This window comes from Pagrus major, chromosome 14, assembly GCF_040436345.1.
Source record: "Pagrus major chromosome 14, Pma_NU_1.0".
In the NCBI taxonomy this organism is placed as follows: Eukaryota; Metazoa; Chordata; class Actinopteri; order Spariformes; family Sparidae; genus Pagrus; species Pagrus major.
In genome coordinates, this window is record NC_133228.1 from 19193400 (window position 1) to 19212641 (window position 19242).

Consider the following 19242-nt stretch of genomic DNA (forward strand, 5'->3'; position numbering starts at 1 on the left):
CTGAGCCTCATTGTTCATTGCGCAGCTAAAGCAGCATGCTGGAACAAGCCCCCTTTTTCTATTGACGCCCACGTAAAAACATTCAAAGTAGATAATTCGCCTCGCTCGTTGCAAAACACTGACGCATAATCAAAGTAATCAAGTACCAGGCATCAAATACCGCCACATCGGTCATTAGAGCCAGCCTGTTACCTGCTGGAGGACACTTAAACCTCCAGTCGGTGCCATTATTCAACATCTTACTGCTTTGATTATGACTCACAGTCGATCATAGTTTCAGTGCACTTAGCTGAAGGGCTTTGCTTTTTCGCCTCAGCTGCGCAATAACAGTAATACAATCGGCAAATAAAATCTCTATTCAGCCGTGAAATTATGAAAACAGGATGACAAAACTCTCTGGGTTCAGCAGACAGTGTGAAATAATGTCTGATCTTTTCTTTTTTTCCCCCAACAATCTGAAGGCAACGCAACTTTAAAGAGCCGGCTACACACCGGGCTTTGACCCACAAACCTCAAAGTGGCACGCATGAACAGGGCGACCCCTTTGCCTTTTTTCTGCATGTAATCCCTGTTGTGCAACAAATTATTTGCCGTCCCTTTAATTTTTAGTTTTTCGTCAGAGGCCTCCCACCACGATCCAGGTCTACATTTCTCTCTGATTGCAGGGATGTTGATTCGAAAGTCATGGCTGAAACACTGCATGCATTATTTAATTCAGCCGAGGGTGCTGCACTGTGTTTAAAATGTGTTTCAAGATTAAAGAGCATGGAGCTGTGCACGCTCAGGGCTTTCTACAGCCTGTGTTGCTCCCAAATGAGTTGATTAGTGCCTCCACCCTGTCTTTGTTGGTTGGTTGGTTTGTCAGCAGGGTTACACAAAAACTACTTAATGAATTTCCATGAAACTTGGATGGAGGACGTGTCCCGGCCCTGAAAAGACCCCATTAAGTTCTGATGGGGATCCGAATAAAGGGATGAATTCAGGAACGTAATCTCGCTTTCTTTAACATTGTGAGCGTATTTAGCTAACTGCTGCTTACTGTGGCTGCCCTTAGTTAGCTCAGTTAGCCATGCAGCTAGTGGTTCGGGCTGGTAAGCATGCTAACTCTGGTAGCTATCTCTGCAACACAATACACAGACGTCTTAATGTCAAAATGTCTATTTATTCGCATTTCTGTCGATCAGTTTTGAATGTTTTCAACAGAAATTCCTACATAAAGCTGCTTTAAATGAACACGTTCAACTCATTAAACTCTCTCTGCAGAATATTACTAAAGATTTGAGCCCAGTAATGTATAAAATATAAATCATTGCCATTTGATGAACATGTCGAAGGTGGTTCTTCAACTGTAGCTGCCCTTAGCTAGTTAGCCGTGCAGCTGGATAGGAGCTCGGGGGCCCAGGGGAGTGTTGGTGTTCACTCACAATACATAATGTCAAAATTATTATTTATTCACAGGATATTATTAATGATTTGAACACAACAGTGTCTAAAATATAAGTTATTGCCTTCATTGTCTGATGATGAACATGTAAGACTCTTCAGAAAGAGCAGAGCAGCCTGGTGAGGTCTGCACAGCTCGTCGTTCTCCCGGTGGAGACATGTGCACAGCTCTGGATTGATTCGCCCCTGTGGAGACTACAGGCACCAGCCAGCAGCTTCCAGCTGGCAGCAGGCGGCCCCGACCAGCGCTGCCTCTGCAGGAGGGCTCGTCATGCTGCTGCTGCAGGGCTTCATCTCTCACACTCTGCCTTCTTCTGCGTCTCTTTCCTGTTTGTTTGATGCACAGCAGTGAAGACACCTTCTCACTTGCCAGATATGTGATCAAATAAAGACAAGATAGCAGCAGCATCACATGTAGGACACCTTACATCAAGTTTATGTTGTGCTAAAATGTAATGAATTAATCAGGACATGAACTGCAGTGTGTGTTTCACGTGTTTTTCATGCATATTGCAACAGGATGTACCTGTGAAAACCACAACACCAACTGGAGGAAGTGTGTACACTCATGTATCATCATATGTTATTCAAACGTGGACGTGCATGCATAAAAAAATATGATGTAATATTCTTTATCGTCACACTGGATGTCAAAATCCCTGTAACATTTTGTAAGAGGAAATGTCTAACTAATAACTTTATGTAAGTTCAACAATTATGAAACCAAGCAGCACAGGAATAAAAGCCTGGTCTGTACTGACCTCTAGTGGACACATGGAGGATGTGCACACAGGACATAAAAAACCCTTATGGAGTTTCTGTTCAACCTGCACAAGGAAACTATCAGTGATTATATATTCTGTACATTTAAAGCTAATACTCTCCTGAGCCAATCAACCCATTAGGATGAATTCCTTATATTTAAAGTGAGCACTCTACCTTATCTGACCTGGTTCATCAGATGCCTCCATGTGGCCAAATAGTGGCATTACAACAGGATACAGATTTTAGGAAAGGAGCTCACACAGGAGGTTTTCTTCCTGCACTGGTTACACTTTATTTTAACCCTGTCTGCCTATTTAGTATTTATAAGCAGCATATAAACACTGCATAAGTAGCTTATAACTATAGTGTTTATTCATGTATCTCTAAACAACTTCTCCTATAACAAATCTGTCTCGTGTAAAAAGATAATTAATCATTTATATAATACTAGCTTTGGTAATAAAGTGCGAACTACATGAGACGCAGCTGAAAGAGCTAAAGGAGACCTTGTTAGTAAGTAGTTCAGTTCAGTTTAGGGAAGAGTATTTAAAAATATCTTCTGTGCCCCTGACAGGGAGCTTAAAGTTTGCAAAAATGACCCTGATGATGTCACAGTGATGTCATCAAAATCTATGGAAAGCCTGTTTTACAAACCGAAGGTGTTGAAGTTGAAATATGTGCGTGTTTTTGGAGATTAAATGATACTAGACATTATGGAAGAGTGATACTAAATAGCCGAAACGACCCTTTAAAGGATAAGTTCACCCAAAAAAGAAAAAGAAAATTGAGTCATTATCTACTTTCTCCCGTGTGGATAGAAGTAAGGTGAGGTTTCCTCGTCCGTGAAACATTTCTGGAGCTTCACAGCAAAACAGCGTTGCAGCGTTCTTCTAAACATGTCGAGGAGGACGTCTGGAGACTTGGATTACACCAGTCGAGCTGTACGGAGACATTTTGTTTTCTTTCAGTTGTTTTTTAATGTCTTAACACAAGTCCCCATCTACTTCGGTTGATTAGGAGAATGCTGAGACTTTCCATCAGCATGAGTTTGTAGAAAATGACTGAATTTTCATTTTTTGATGAATTTATCCTTTAAATAGGGTTACAGCAGTGTTATCATTCGTGTATTCAGTTCATACACAAGGAGTTATAGTTGTAATACAATCATAAACACCTGAAATGTCCTTTTATGTGTTTACAACTACATTATAGTGTGTTATGAACCAGTATTTACTGCTTTAAAGGGCTGAACAGGGGCGTAAAGTGTTGCACCCGCTCTTCTTCTATATGAACCGCAACGCTTTAACAAAAACAGACAGCCGTAATAAATCACACAGCAGCGCCTCCTCAATAAATCTGTCATGTGTCAAGATTTTCTTTTATTTTGACAGCGTTTCAGAATATCATACAGGTAAACAAGATTTCTGCAAAAGTTAATATATCCATAGTGTTGCATTTCATAAAAATAGTTGCTCCACTTACAGTCTTTGTGACCATCAATAGTACACTGAGTCATATTTATAGAGATATTTGTTCAGGGTCTACACACTGCTAGAACACTACACAGTGATACTGAGCCGCTTTGGGTGGGAGTTTATGGTGGAGCGCGTGCTGTTGCTTCAACACACACACTCTGCAAAACAAGAAAAATCTCTTTATTTTTTTGTTCTTTATGGTTTCTGTAGAAAACTACTTACAGTTTGGCTCAATGGAAACAGCTCAGATGTGGAAAAGCAGTGAGTTGTGCAAAGGCTGAGCAAAAATACGCACATTTTTTTATATCTTTTTTTTTTGTTTCTGCTTCAAACAGAAGTCTCAAAAATAAAATGAGCAAAGAGCAGAATGATTCTGTATGTAGGCAGCACACTAACCTTCAGTCTGACAAATGTAAAAATTTTAGTTTTGGGGCTTCATTTTTTTGTGTGATACTGTCCCCCGCGCGCCATCTACAAGTGATTGAGGGGCTAAGCCGTTTGTGCCTCGCTGACGATTCCCTCCGACATAATAATTCACATCCCAGACCCCTCGGTGTGAGATTGTGCTTTAAAGTCAGGCTGCTTATTCCTCGAGTAATTACGGATCACAATGGCAAAACATAATGGCTTTAAACACTGCTTGCACTTCCCTCAGCAGAGAGGAGGAGGAGGGGGACAACTTTTGTTCTGGTGCGATGGCTCGAGGCTCGTTCAGGAGGAGAAACTACCACTCTGAATGTTCACGTCTGCAGAGAGGGTGCAGATGCCGTGAAAAGATTTGTCGATCTAAAAATTGACCTTTTGTGTAATCCTCTGTTCTGAACGGCGAGTGTGCAATAACAGCTTAAACACTGTGAGCACTGCAGGGCCTGTCAAACTTTGATTTCCCCACAAGTTGAAGCAACGTACGAGCAACTCTCAACATTTAAAAAGCCTGAAAGACGACTTAAATCACAGGAGCAGGAGTGTTAGGGATCAATTAACCTGTGTGATTATCTGCTGTGAAGCTGCAATCGTTAGCATGTCCGGCTTACTGGTCTTCTAGCTTGTGTCCAGGGCGAGATTATCTTCACAGCCTCCCCATGCATATTATGTTTAAGGGTTAGAGGACATTTTTGGGAAATGTTAGTCAAGACAGTCATGTTTGCCTCCTTCATCAGTCAGTCCTCATCCTAAAAGACACCGTTTAAATGACAAGTGATGGTGTTAGAATGAAATAACAGTCTGATCTAATGTTTTTTATTAGCATACTTAAAATATTAGGACTCACTAGCTCTACCCTGCACTATGAGAATAATGCCGTTCCTTTATCTCTACATGATCGTGTGAAGATGCTAACATGCAGCTTCAAGGCCTGTACACACTGGGGGTGTTTCATTCACATCATCTGTCTTTTGAACTGTAACACAGAAAGTGTTTTCTGAGCTTTCACACTGTGACTGAAGGCATCGACCAATCATGTTGTGTGAAACGGACGTCGTGTCACAGCTCATGTTGGACCCGTCGGTTGCTCATGTTGGTCACGACCCTGTGACAAAGGTGAATTGGGATGAGTGACCTCGATCACTTCCTGCACAGACAGACTGCTGTATGTGTGGGGTTTACAGAGCGGGGCACATATCCTGCGTGGCTACTGATACTTTCCCTTCATTGAAAGAGACAGAGCAGGCACAGGACAAAAACTGCCCTTCACCTGTTGTGTGTATTCTCTTCATGTATGTGACATATGTCAATGACTGTCTACAGGTTGTTTTCAGGTCTCTGAATCTCTGGCAATTTAAATGTGATAATATATCCGCAATGCAAATTCTCTAATGGGAGCACAGTATCCCAAATCGCCGTCGCTGCCGGTGTGAATCATTTTGTATTTTCGAGCTGTTTACTCGTCACGTCCCCAGTGTGTAAAGGCCTTTCAATGTATATTTAAGACTCTTTATTGCAAGTTTCTTGTTTTCAAAAGTCAGCCAGAGCTAACGTTAGCTTCATCAGCTAGCTAGCTACAGCTGATAAAACCTGCCAGTCAAAATCATCAGCTGGCTGCTAGAAATGAGAAGCTGCTTCCGTTCACTTCTGTCTGAAACAAAGGGAGCATTTTTTCATTAATTATCAGGAAATCTGCCACTGTTATTATGTGAATGGAGCAAACATATCAACAGTAACTAAGAGAGCACCAGACGAAGTGAATTGTCAGTTATCAGGTTGTATAAAAATGTACACCTGTACATTGATGCTGATGTTCAGCACATTGCCTTCAAACAGAGTCAGATTCTGGGGCAGGTACGTGTAAAGTGAAGCGAATGAAAATCCACGGGGAGCTTTGGCACAGAGACGTACTTCTTAATATCACACAGTGTCGAACAAAATCCACCCAAACACAAATCAGATTCAGCAGCTGTTAGCGGCTGTGACAGGTGCAACTTCATCTCAGCCGGTCTGGAAATTATAGAAACGTTTCATCCTCAGGTAACAGATCGTTAGACGAGCGAGCTTCTGACACGTGAGATTGATTCAATATATCAAGACTTTACCGGTTGAGTTTGGTTTGGCTGCTCGGAGCTCTGTGCTAACATCTGATCATCTCATATGAGCAATTCTTCATGGAAATTACAAGAGTCAGACCTCATTAAGAAATCAGTAGTGAAAACTATCATGACCCAGAATGAACCACTTTCACAAACCATCAAACGCCTCTGGTAATGGACTAATTTTCATACATCAGCTTGTGAAATAAATCATATATTTCACCATATCACACTCTGAAAAAATACTGTTTATTATCTGTATCTGTAAAGTTGATGTTTGTATAGCAGCCTGTTTCGAACCCTCTCAGGTGTTTTGGAGTTGAACCCCTCTGTCAGTCTAAGGCACTCTGCCCCCTCGGTCGGTATCGTGCGAGCTCCTTCTCCCGTCTCGGCGTCCGGCTGGACACCACCGTCGCGGATTTGCTTTGTTCGTTAAGCACAGAAATGAGAAAAAAATGGATTGACACGACACCCCCGCTGAACTCGGGGATGATTCAAGCGCAAATAGGCCGTGCAGTCAACCGCAGCGAGGCCCCCCCCCTCCGACTGCAATCACAGGGCTGAACGGGAGTGTAGAAGAGAGAAGAGAAGTTGGTGCGGTGAAAGTTCTGCGTCCACGTCGTACACGTCGTCTTGAGAATGGACCAGAATTTCCATCGGCGCAACTAAGGTTCTGTTCACTTAAAGATTATCTTATTTACAAAAATGATCCCACATATTCATATTCATTATAATATATCCATGTCTATAATCATCTGATAGATTTCTTCAAGACAGATTCAGGTCCACACAGTCTCCGTTAAGGCAAAGTTCTGCTGATTTCATCCTCGCTGTCACTCGTTATTCCATTCGCTTTCGTCAAAAACAGGCAAACCTTTTTTTTTTGTTTTGTTTTTTAACATTCCAGTTCATAAATCAGACTCCACTGTGAAGATATATATAAAAAAAAATCCAATGGCAACCAGCAGGTGCTTCCTGTCAGTTGTTTATATTTGCATGTTCTGTTTGGGGAACTCGACTAGTTCTTTCAAAATAAAAGTTCGTACCCCGCGAATGATTCCCCGCCACGCTACACACACACACACATTCTAGTTGCTCTTCTCAAAAAGTGGATGATTTTTTCCAGTTTCTTAAGGTGGTGGGTGTAAAATATTTCTCAAAATAATTTAGAGTACAGTATCATAAATAAAACTCTAAAAACACGTGGTCCAGATCACCCTGCCCCCCCCCCTTGGTTTTGACTCTGTGGTCTATGGGAGAAATGGAGGGGGGGGATAAAGGAGCACAGGAAAGGTGTGAGGATGGTGGTTTTTAAATCCAGATGTTTCAGTCCAGATGACCACTGTGTTCTGCTGGAGCCGCGCTGTTATCTGCTCAGCGTGGACGTGCCTGTGCGCAGCGTGCTGGGCAGCTTGTCTGATCCGGGGATCTTCCAAGGCCCAGGAGAGACCGTGGCCTTCCTCCCTGCTGCGCCGCCGCCGGTGCTCTTGTTGGGCAGGCTGGGTCGGCTCTCTCCCAGGCCCGACTCCGCCTGCTGCTGCTGCTGCTGCTGCCCGCCACCGTAACGTTCCACATCCTCCCTGCTGTTCCCGTTGGTGTGTGGGAGCTTGGAGGCGCTGGATTCTCTGTTGTCCCCAGTGTGTCTCTCCTTGGATCTCCCTCTGGTGCTCCTGGAAGATTTGGGCTCCAACCCCTCCTTGCCCCCGTCCCCCTCAGTAGTGGGCTGCACCCTGTGCCCCTTGTGGGTGGACCTGCCACCCTCCTTCTTGGCTCTGCCGCTCCCGCCGGTTGTAGCCGCTCTCCTCCCGTGGCTGTTCGGATCTGTGCTCAGCAGCTCGGCCTTCTGGGGGCTCTTCGAACGCTCCTTCCTGCTGTCTCCTGCCACCGCGTCTCGAGGGATGTCCAGAGGCGGCAGGAGAGGTGGGTCGGGGGCCGGGGCCAGATGGGATGAGGGCGATGACATGGAAAGGCTGTCGATGGGAGGGGCTACTTCCGACAGGCTTGGGGAGGCTGAAGGGCGAGCATCCCATGGGGCGGCATTATCTGGAGCACAAACACACAGTCAGTAATGAATGAAAATCACACACACACACACGCACACACACACACACACACACACACACGCACACACACACACACACACACACTCTGCTTTAAAGCTTGCAAGCATGCCACTGCAAAACCACACAATAAATAAAAAAAATCAGAAAGCAATAAACACAGCAATCATTCCTATTCTACAAGCTGAAAGCATTAAAGTAAATATCCGAGCAGGACTACAACCTACTTCCGAACGTGTCTACTTTTAGACGGCATCAATCAGCCTCCCCATAGCTCTCTTTAAAGCCTCGGCCAATCTAAAACCTTGGCGGAAAATCGAAAACAGGTTTAATGAAATGGATGATGTGCCCAATAGGGTGGTGCTTTAGCGCGAATGAAAACCTCAGGGGCCGGGTGCCTCCGTCTCTCTCTCTCTCTCTTAAGCCTGAAGAAGTCAGTATGGAGTGCAGCAGCTGCAGTGAATCTACAGCGTGCTCCTCCACAACGCTCCACTCTCACGGACTGTTAGCTCCTGTTACTGCACCGATGAGTCTCGGTCCCTCGGCCATCAGTCATTTTCAGCCGGCCTAGGCAGGGGGCAGAGGCTAGGCGGGCTACACCAGCGCCACGAGGCCCAATTATAAGCAGACTGTAATGCAGCGCTGGAGCATATTAGATCCACGACTTAAAGAGGGAGTGAGAGTAACTGGTCATGTCTAAGTACGCTGGGACAGGCTTTTACCTGCAGTATGTAAGGTACGACGTGTGATCGTTGAACCCCGTGATCATCACATGCTGCGTTAACGCCTGCCGTCAGCTTACAACTCTGCTGAGTCACCACAACACAAACTACATTATGTACGTTCGTCCTATAATTGGGCCTGTGCTCATTAAAATTTTGGATTTTCACTTCTTAGAACTGCAGGAAGTGATTATTTGGCCACTTGGGGGCAAAACACTGACATGTTTTCAGCTAAAACCTTGAAATAAGTTAGCATTGTTTAGCAATTCCCTCGTCGTGAAGTCGATGGGTTTGTGGGTCTGTTTCTGTTAACACGTTTTGTTCTAAGACATAAAAATTCCCAACGTGTGAATTTTAAAGTGTTTATGAGTCCTTGAAAACGGTGGTTGCTAACAAGAGGCTAAATGAGACTACAGAGGCTGTCGGGGACATTAAACATCATCAGGCCAAACACAGAGACTCACTAGTCCGTCTCTACGGGCCGACTATAGTTACAAACTATTCTAACTCTAACTTTACAACTTCTACATTGATCAGATTATAGTAAAGTAGTGTAGTAGGAGGCTTGTTGAAGTCATGCGACCACGATGCAGTTCGTATATAACAAAATGAGGATCCAATATTCACACTTTTTGCTCTGTTTTTGGTCTCCACCGCCTCCTGAGGGAACTATCTGGCTTTTTAGCTGCTAAATGCTCAACTATGTTCACCAGCTAGTCGCTTACTGTGTCTGTCTGCTCTTTGGGGCTGGCTGGGTGGTGTAAGGTCGGCTCTGAGAGCATGTTAGCTTAAACGATGTTATGAGAGCAGGAAAAGTGAAACAAATCAGTGAAGTTGAAGTCTGGAAAACCAAAGCAATGAGCCAAAATTCAATACAAAGCTCCATAAAGCCAAGTGGAACTCCCAAATGTGGGTGATAATTCTCACAAGTGACCACTTTCATATTATATGCCATTTATATAGTCAGTGTTGTTGTAGAAATATTGATTATAGCCCTTTTAAACTACCCTATTGATAAGGTGAAGCCTACTTCCTGGTAATTTCTACATATATTGGTCTTTCGGGTGTTCTTTGTGTTCTTAAGTGTAATTTTTAGGATTTTTTGCTGTCTATATACCCTTGAAGTGCAGATCTAACACTTTAGTACTAAAGGCACAAAAACACACACAATGCTGCACACAAACAGCCACACAATATCATGCACATGCCCATAATCAATGCTTTTAATGCAAACATCACACTCCTTATATCCTTTCATTTTGTTCTTCTTTGTGTGTTCAGCTGTTTCCTAAAAAGTGCACGCGAACCTGAAACAAAAATAACTTCGCTCCTTTGAAACATCATTATGCTAATGTTTTAAATAGCCAAATTAATCACTGTAGATGATTTGCATAACCTTCCAGTATGCAATTAAAGAGCCTGCAAACTACGAGTGATGAAACGCTGAATCGAGCCCACACAGAGGAGAAACATGTGGGTTTAAAAAAACACGCAGCTTCCAACTGAAAACAAAAGATCTCTAATGATGGAGAACTGCGTCTTCTGGCCGACCACAGTAAGACTCCCTGCGTGTATTGTTTCAAGAACAACCTCGAGGCGAGCATGACAAAAGCTCTCCGCACAGAGAGATTAAGTCTCGGGCTGACAACATCACATCAGCCTGTTTCCTGTGTTTAAGGGCTGGAGGATGACCGACGAGGCCTGATGATTGTGCAGGCTTTTTTTTTAGCGTCGTGGCGTTCCCCTTAAACGTCTTTCACTCTAGTGGGAGGATGTAGAAAAGTGAGCGTCACGCTGGTGCAGAGGCCACGGGACTGAGTGACGCATCGGCGTTTCATTACCCGCGGTGTCACGGAAATAAATGTCCCCTCCCAGGCTGGATTCATGCTGCGTTGGGTAAATAATCTGCCGAAATATTTCACGTTCATCTCCTCTGGCTGACCCGGGGTGAACGCTCATAATGCTATATTTCTGGGCGCTTGTAGGAAGCTGCTGGCTGCCGATTTATCTTTCAGTCAGGGGAAGAGCTGTGTTCCCTAATTTTCCAGCCTCCTGCAGCTTGAAGCCAGATTTGCTGATTACTTTAGGAGCCAAAACGCTTCTCGAAACAGGTGGTTACAAGAATAAACAACACACAGAACCACAGCACAGAAAGCCAGGGGTTAAAGTGAAGAGAAAAACATTCGTATGGTCACAAACCGTGTCTTTAGAGTGGCCCGTTAGGAAGAAATAGGGGGAGCCATGCTTGTCACTTTTCATGCACATGGAGAGACTGGAAGATACCATTCCTATAGAAGGGGAAGTAACAACCTAGACCAATCAATTAGTGATAGGTCACTGAAATGGACAGAAGATAAACTAATGTTAGTCAAGATAGAAGAGACAAATGATTAGTCTTTTTTTTTTTACAGAGAGAAATACAAGAATACAGCGAGTTTATAAAGATATAACATGAATATAGATGCATGCTAGAACAGTATTATCAAGAGTTAAAGTGATATTAAGACAGTGAAGAGAGAACAGTCTACGTGTTAGGAATGATTGTGAAGATAGAGTTTGTTGTGGGTACTTACCGTACTCGGGGACCTGCCCTGTTCCCCTCTTCAGGAGGAGACGAACGCGCCGGCCTCCGGACTTGATCAGCTCGATGGCTCTGGCGTGGGTCATGTCCCGGGTGCTCTCCCCGTTGATCTCGATGATTTGGTCCCCGACCTGGGTGTCAGGACGGAAATGAAGTCGTAAACAGAGAGAGAGGAAATGTGTGCGTACTGCTTTGTTCTTGGGGGCAGTTTTCTCACGGCCTGGACCCTGAAATAATGATATTTCAGACAAAATCGTGCTTCTTGCATTTTGGCAGTGGTTTGGGTCGGGCCCTGTTCTGTTTTAAGAGAGAGAGTTTCCTGGCCAAGACAGGCAGCAGCACATTTAAAATAGTTGCAGACATTAAAAAAAAGCATATAACCATTAAAGAAAAGACAAATAACAACATAATGTGAGAGCGCATGTGGCCGGAGGGCGACCAGACGTCCTGGAAAATTTGTGATAGTCCCGAAATACAAGCAGCGATGTTGATAATAACCGTCCCGAAAATGAGACTAAACCAGAGTTCGGATGATAACCTAATCAAAAGGAGATGTAACCATCCATCGGACCTGGTGAACACCCAGCCAACAAGCAAAACATTTTGGAAACAAGGTCCACCAAGGAAAAGTTTTTAGAGTTTGTTTTAAAGAAGTTGCTCAGAGCCTCGACTCCCGACCCTCCCGAGCGCCTTTGGGATGAAGATCAACGCTCTTACGGCTAATTGGGAGCAAATCTCTGCAGCCAGGGTCAAAAGTTTGACATATTGATCCATGTGGTTGCCATAGCCGAGGCTCAGTGACCTCAGCTTTGAAAGGTGTGGCTCACCTTGAATTAATATCTCAAGTGCCATCGTAAACTTCTGCACTGATTTAATATCAGTCGCTACAAATATGAGGGAAACTGAATAACAGAGAGATAATGTCTGGTAATCTAACACTTAATAATGGCTGTATAGCTGCTGACAAGTAAATTATAGTGATTAAATGTTATTAAATGTTTATATGTACGGCTTCTAAATGCCAAAATTTGTGTGTAATCATTAATAATAAGTTTCCCGCCTTCCAAATCAGGGTTTTGCTCAAACAAAAGATTCTCATACTGCTTTTAAACATAATTACATAAACGTTAAAATGGCTCCATGTGGCTCATCCAGCACGCTGCTACGCTGTCTTGTTGTAATGTTTTGTGGACTTTTAGCTGCTGAAAACTTCAGGAACTTCAAGCACTGACGCTGTTTTTATAGATTTTAGAGGTCCAGTAAAGCTCTTGCAATTACTAAAACACTTACGTTATTGACATGTTTGTGTATTTACAGCATTTGAGGATCCCTTCCTAAAGTGCGTACTGGAGAAATGATTGATAGAAACCTAATATTAGCCATCATATTGCCCGTCACAGTTCACAAAGGCGAAAATAAAGAGGAGCAAATTAATGAATGTGTTGGCACGCCTGAGATTGAGTCGATTACGATGTGGCAGGTTTGTAAATGAGCGCACTACATATGAAATTGAATATTAACAAGCTTCTGTTATTCTGGACGACAGTGATTTATAAGGATCAATATGGATCTATAATTCACCGGCTTCCCTGTGAGCTCCTGTAAGCGTTAATAAGCATTACCCGCCATGAACCGCTGTAATTAATTTTGGCAGTAATTTCGACATGTCGTTCGGATGGAAATACGGCGGACCGGTTCTCACGGGCCTGCCGAGGAACATATCAGGGACGCCATGATGAATACCAATAACCTGGACGCAGCTAATGTAAGTATTAACTGGACTCTCTCTTCCTGTTGTGGCAACTTCCTGCCTGACGGGTTAAACTTCAGTCCTCCCTCCGTCAAGACTCTCACCTCGCAGGCCTTCAAGAGACGAGGTTTGACTAATGGGGGAGGACTTGCGGGGAACGGGACAAAACATGGCGCCCAATTACGCTTACAAATGGAGAAGTCCTCCGGTAATGGCCGGGGTAATTTGAAAGTCAGGAGCGGACTCGAGTCTGGAGAGAGGGGGGGGAGTCATTAGGTGTCATTACGATGGTCTGAAGAGAGGTGGAAGGCAAGACGGGTCGCTCATTAATCCTCACCTCCTAACAGCAGAGGAGAGCGATCTCCATTTTCATCTTTAATAAAGAGGGAGCTGGATTTTTTTGACCGTGGCACATGAATGGTGAAGCAGGAGCCCATGCACCAACTCCCTCCGTTAGAGACGGTTTAAAGCTCCCAGAGGTGATTAAATGAGCTGAATGATTATCTGTAATAACCAATCACTTCATACAATTTTCTTAAAAGCCTCTGAGCTGACACTTGAACCCTCAAAACGAGCTTGTTAGAATAAGTTAGCGCTCCTTGTTACTGATTAGTTTGTGGCTACCAGGATCAAAATAGATCTTTTCTTGGTTTTTTTAAAGATGTGACAAAGAAGACCGACTCGGCAGGGAGTCACGGAGCAAGTGGGCTTTTGGTTTCAGCACCTCAAAACGTGTCAAAGTGCCGCTCGAATCCAAAGTGACAGGCATGTCAAAAGCTTTTTAAGCAGACGCTCACATTTACTTAAGTTAAATGCAGATTGATTCGTCTCTGCACTCGGCAGTATAGATCGAGGATGATTGGACGGGGGGATCAAAGTGTTCTCTGCACCTTGTTCTCTGAAATCTATTCAGCAGCACAGAGTCGGGCTGCTTTTCAATATCCGACCAGCAGCGTTACTGTGAGGCCGTTCATCTAAAATTTCGAGGGAGTGTTTCCATTTTTTTACAACTTTATACGTCTACTTCACGACACTTCAGAAGGAAGTTTGTACTTTTTACTCTACTTTGTTTATTTGACAGCTAAAGTTACTTTTCAGTTCAAGATTTTACAAAAACATAAGATATGTGTATTAAAAACATCATTTTTTTGTCTGCGCTATACATTAGCTACTTCTAGCATAAGACACCTGAATCTCCAACCAAAATGTCAGAGGCTGAGTTGCATTGTGGGTAACGTAGGCGTCAGGTTTTGGTGTAGAAACTAGAAAAATGTATGGAACAAAGTAAACGATATTGCTGTGTTTGCTATGATGTTTTTGGTCCTTAAAAAAGAAACATGTATTATAATTTCACAAATAATTACGTTAATAATTGCATTTATAAAATTAGATAAAGTGAAAGTGTTGGTTCCATAGTTTTACATAGATTTGTTTGTTAATTGAGTTTTCACAACAAAAATGTTGAATACATTTGTTTTTATCAACGTTCCAGCAGCGTCTTTGACAAGCTAGTTAGCAACTTTACTGTGAAGACACCACTTGACTTTGCTCCACTGCCTGCTCAGCTCTGATACGTACAAAAACCTGGAAAATAACTGTATTTTTTAGTTTTTTTGGCGCCCTAGCTGCCGTAATATTACTATTAATATTACTATGAATGCTGTTTTTATGCTGTTGTACCCTTTAATATATGACACTTCTAAAAGAGTATTTTCTGATTCTTGTATCAGTGTCTTACACAACTCATCAGACTCCACCGAGCTCGTACGCAGTCTTTAGATTAAGCTCAGGAGAAATCCCATCCTCCTCCTCTTCCACCTGCGCCGAGGCCCCACTGGCCTCCATCGACTACACCAACGACAGAAGTAATACCTCCCCCGGGGGCATTTTGAACAAATTATCTTTGACAGGTTCATTACAGATAAGGAATGTAGAGCAGACTGAAGCTATCAGCTCCAGACGTAAAGATCGGAGAAACTTTCAGGAAAGAGAAAAAGGGAAGGAGGACGTTGGAAATCGAGGAAGAGGAAGAGGTGTCGGCTGTAATTCTGCATTAACAAACAGAGAAAAGCTTCTGTGGAAGTTCAGATTTATGTTTTGCTAGCAGGAAATGGAGACCAAGAAGGGAAAATTAGTTGGAAATTTCAGAAAACATGTGCCTGCTTTCTCCAGTCGGTAGTAGCAACTGTAGCTGGAGGGAGAAACATTAAAGTACAGTCTAAGTTGGCCCACTTAAATCTTTAATCTGTCTTTATCTTTATGAATATTATCTGTTACTAAATGCAGCGGAGAGTTTTAGAAACTTTGGGAGGAGACGAGCGTCTAAAAAAACTCTCAGCCACAAAAGGACGAAAGCATCTCTGGGTTATTTTGACAGATTATTTCTTAACCGGCTCTGAAAAAGTTGCCGTTGCAGCTTTGATAACATCAGACAATTACAGTGAGCGTCTGCCATGTAATCCACAAAGATAGAAAGCAGCTTAACCTTTTAAAGCGGGTGTTAGTGGCTTCCTTAAAAGAAAACGACACCATCAAACTAACCCTCATCCTCCCGTTGCGGATGGCCGGTCCGTCCTCCGCCAGCCGTAGGACAAACAGGTCCATCTTGTACTCCCGCCCTCCGCGGATGCTGAAACCGAAGCCTTTCACGCTTTTCTCCAGCTCCACTGTGAAGAAGTCGAAGTCCTGTGTGAGCTGGGACGAGCACAGATCAGATGTGATTAGATTAAGGCCACTACAGCAGAAAAATAACCTCAGGACTCAGCAAAGACAAATGAATAAGAATTAGGTAAAGGCAAGGTAAACAAAGCACAACCAAGAATTATATTAGACCTCACCTTGTGTTATAAAAGGCATTAAAAAGGTAAACAAGGGAGCTGCTCACAAAAAAACTACTGCTGGTGATACAAGCTCTTTAAAATGCAGCTTTACATGCAAACAGTTTGTGTATCCCTGATTTCCCTTGAGGAAATAAAGTATTATCTTCTTTTAAACTGTCAGTGTCGGCTTTAAGTAGAAATATACGACTTCAATTTGTAAAAAACCTGATAACAGTATATGTGAAGGTGTATAGATTGAAGAATTGTAGCAGAGTGTCGCCTGATCGGAGGCAGAGAAAATATAAAGTATATACACAAAAATAATAACGAGGTCATCTGGAGTAAAAACTATAAATATGTCAGAATATCTGCAAAAAAACAAGGGTCTGAAGAAAAGTTTCTATTTCCTTCCTTCCTTGTTCCTTTCTATCTTCCTTTCTATCCTTCCTTCCTTCCTTCCTTCTTCCTTTCTATCTTCCTTTTCTGTCTTTCTTTCTTTCCTTCCTTCTTCCTTCCTTCCTTTGGAAATAAGGCTGATGAGAGTCACAACCAAAACAGTAAACTTACGGGCTGTAAAAAACAAAACAACGAGCTGAAAGACACCAACATGCTCTGAAGACCTACAGTGAACTGTAGAAGGGGTCGATGCCTCACATCCAGTCTCAGTCACTGTTCTCATGTCAGGAATTAAGAAATAACTCTCCATCCTTACCTGAACTGGAGGCATCCTGTATTCTGGGATGGTGAACTGCCTGGCGTCGGTAGCTAGCTGTCTGTAGTCCAGCAGCGGCGGGTGTCTGTAGTCCAACGTGGGCGGCTGCCTGTAGTCCGCCACAGGAGGGTGCCGGTAGTCCACCGGCGGCTGTCTGTAATCTGTGAACGGCGGCTGTCTGATGTCCGGTTTAACATCCTGCCTCGCCTTCACCTCCGACCTGTAACTAACAGACCAATCAGCATGAAGGAAGAACTTCTACGACCGTCATCAAAACCTAATTCACTCGTAATGTTTCGGCCCTCAGCGTGCTGAGAAAATAATGCTTCCCGACACGCTGCCGGCTCACCCGGCGCTGATAGAGATGACTTGTTTTGGTTTCGCACTGACAACCATTAAACAAGACTTCAGTGAGCAAATTAAACAGTTTTTTCTTGCACATCACATAAAATGTTAATAATAAAAACAAGTTCTCTCAGAGGCCGGCGATGCAGAGGAAAAAGAAATGTGGATTCTGTGGGAAGGAAGAGGGGAGGGGAGGCAATGACATTGTAGATTTTGGACCCCTCTAGTTCTTGCTAAAATATTCAACAGATCTCTATAAAGAAGCAATTTGTGTAAATAATTCAGCAGTCCATAAGAGTTAAGTGATGTTATACAACAAACCGGTGGAGAGCGAGAGGGGAGGGTGAGAGGTGAATAAAGAGAGCAGTGATATAGAAAAAGAGAAAAGGTGGAAGCGAGAGGAAGAATCTGTGAGACAAAGAATAAAAAAAGTTAGAGAAAGTCAGAGAGAATGAGGACGAGGGGATGAAAGTACCACTCAGTCGTACCTGTATCCTCAGAGGAGCAGAGCTTTGTGCCCCAGAGACAGATCGAGGGGCGAGTCTATAAACATGCTTCACTGCATCAGAAAATGGAGACAGCTGCAGATGTGACGCCGTAACGGCTTTTATTGCAACGGTTTGTTAGGCTACGTGAAAATCCTTCCAAGTGGTGTCTTACCTGCTCTCGTGGGTGTAGGTCTGAGGCGGAGGGGCGGGCAGCTGGGTCACAGGGCTCTGGTGGGGCACGGGGTTGGGCTGGTTAACAGACGGGTTCGGCTGGCTGATGGAGGCGTTGGGTTCTGTCACCGCCGGGTTGGGCTGTGAGGCGGTGGAGCTCGGCTGGATCTTGGGGCTGTGCTGGTGGGCCATGGGGCTCTGCTTCTCTGAGCTGGGGGCTGATGGGGGGTTGCTGATCTCTGCAGGACAAATCGGATCAGAACATGTACTTTTTTAGCTTTAATTAGTCTTTTTCAGGGCTTAAATCTGCATGAATCGACTTTTTGCCTACTTGGAAGCAGCTGGCAACGAATTAACACATTCAAATATTATCACCGTATAAAGTTTTATCAATATTTATTCTCCTTTTAGCTTTGTTTTTGTTCTCCAGCAACTCCTCTGAGAAATATCTGTCTCTTTAGCTGCTAAAATCTCCACTATGTCCACCAGCTAGTTGCTAATTTTACAGAAAAGTGTTATTTGCTGATAAACACCCACTCAGCGCTGCTGGAAAAGATGCAGTAGAGAGCAGAGAGACTGAAACAAAACAGCAAAGACCCCTGAAAAACTAAACTTATAAAGTTTATATGACAAATATGTCTTGTTTATGTTCACCTGGTCTGTTTTTGGTCTCTACCAACTTCTAAAGTAAATATCTGGTTCTTTAGCTGTTAAATCCTCCACTCTGTTCAGCAGCTAGTCACTTTTTTACATCTGCCGTTCGGTGCTGGCAGGTGGTTTTATCTCTGAGAACAGCTGCCTGTCGTGACCAAAATGACAAAATAAGAGCGCTGAGAGTGAACCGAAACTGTAAAGTTGATAGAAAAGGAGCTGCAGATTCAGCTGACTGCTCTCTGAGGGTTCATCTCTGCCAGCAACCTAACATTTTGATCTGATGTGATTCTGAGGTCTAAAAAATGTGTTCGTCTTCTTCTTCATTGTCTTTGTTAGCACACTGCCACATCTGTCACTCAGACGAAAATCATGTAACCTGCAGCAGAGGCCCAGTAGTCTCCTTTAGTTCAATCCAGCCGGATTCACCATCAAACTGTACTCACTCAAGGATATCAGCCACCTAAATACACCTAATTTTACAAGATCTGTGCATTTATTTCCTGAGAAATTAATGAAAATGTCGACAAACACAAAGTTAAAGAAAGTTAGAACTAATTCCTGGATCTGTTTCTTTATCCGTTATTCTGGACGGAGACCTATCCTCCATCCAAGTTAAAGAAATCTGGTAGTTTTTGTGTAATCCTGCTGACAAACCAACAGTTAAGCTCCTCGATGGAGGTAAAAAATAGACCATTATTACAGGAACAAGACAGAAATGATGTGAGTATTCACTGA

At 43.4% G+C, this 19242-nt stretch overlaps 1 protein-coding gene across 6 annotated transcripts in view; it reads right to left on the reverse strand.

The window, feature by feature from the left end:
* Positions 1-3567: 3567 nt before the first annotated feature.
* magi2a (membrane associated guanylate kinase, WW and PDZ domain containing 2a) overlaps positions 3568-19242 on the reverse strand; it is a 236973-nt gene continuing 221298 nt past the window's right edge. For 2 of the 6 annotated variants that reach the window (XM_073480363.1, XM_073480361.1), the window contains 5 exons: positions 17855-18092; positions 16850-17075; positions 15860-16012; positions 11561-11699; positions 3568-8248 (listed from right to left, as the gene is read on the reverse strand). In XM_073480363.1, the coding sequence (XP_073336464.1) occupies positions 7572-8248; positions 11561-11699; positions 15860-16012; positions 16850-17075; positions 17855-18092 (1433 nt within the window). In that variant the 3' untranslated portion in view covers positions 3568-7571. Of the gene's footprint in view, positions 8249-11186; positions 11325-11560; positions 11700-15859; positions 16013-16849; positions 17076-17854; positions 18093-19242 lie in introns of those variants that run through there. The other 4 variants (XM_073480364.1, XM_073480365.1, XM_073480362.1 and 1 more) reach the window with 4 other exon arrangements.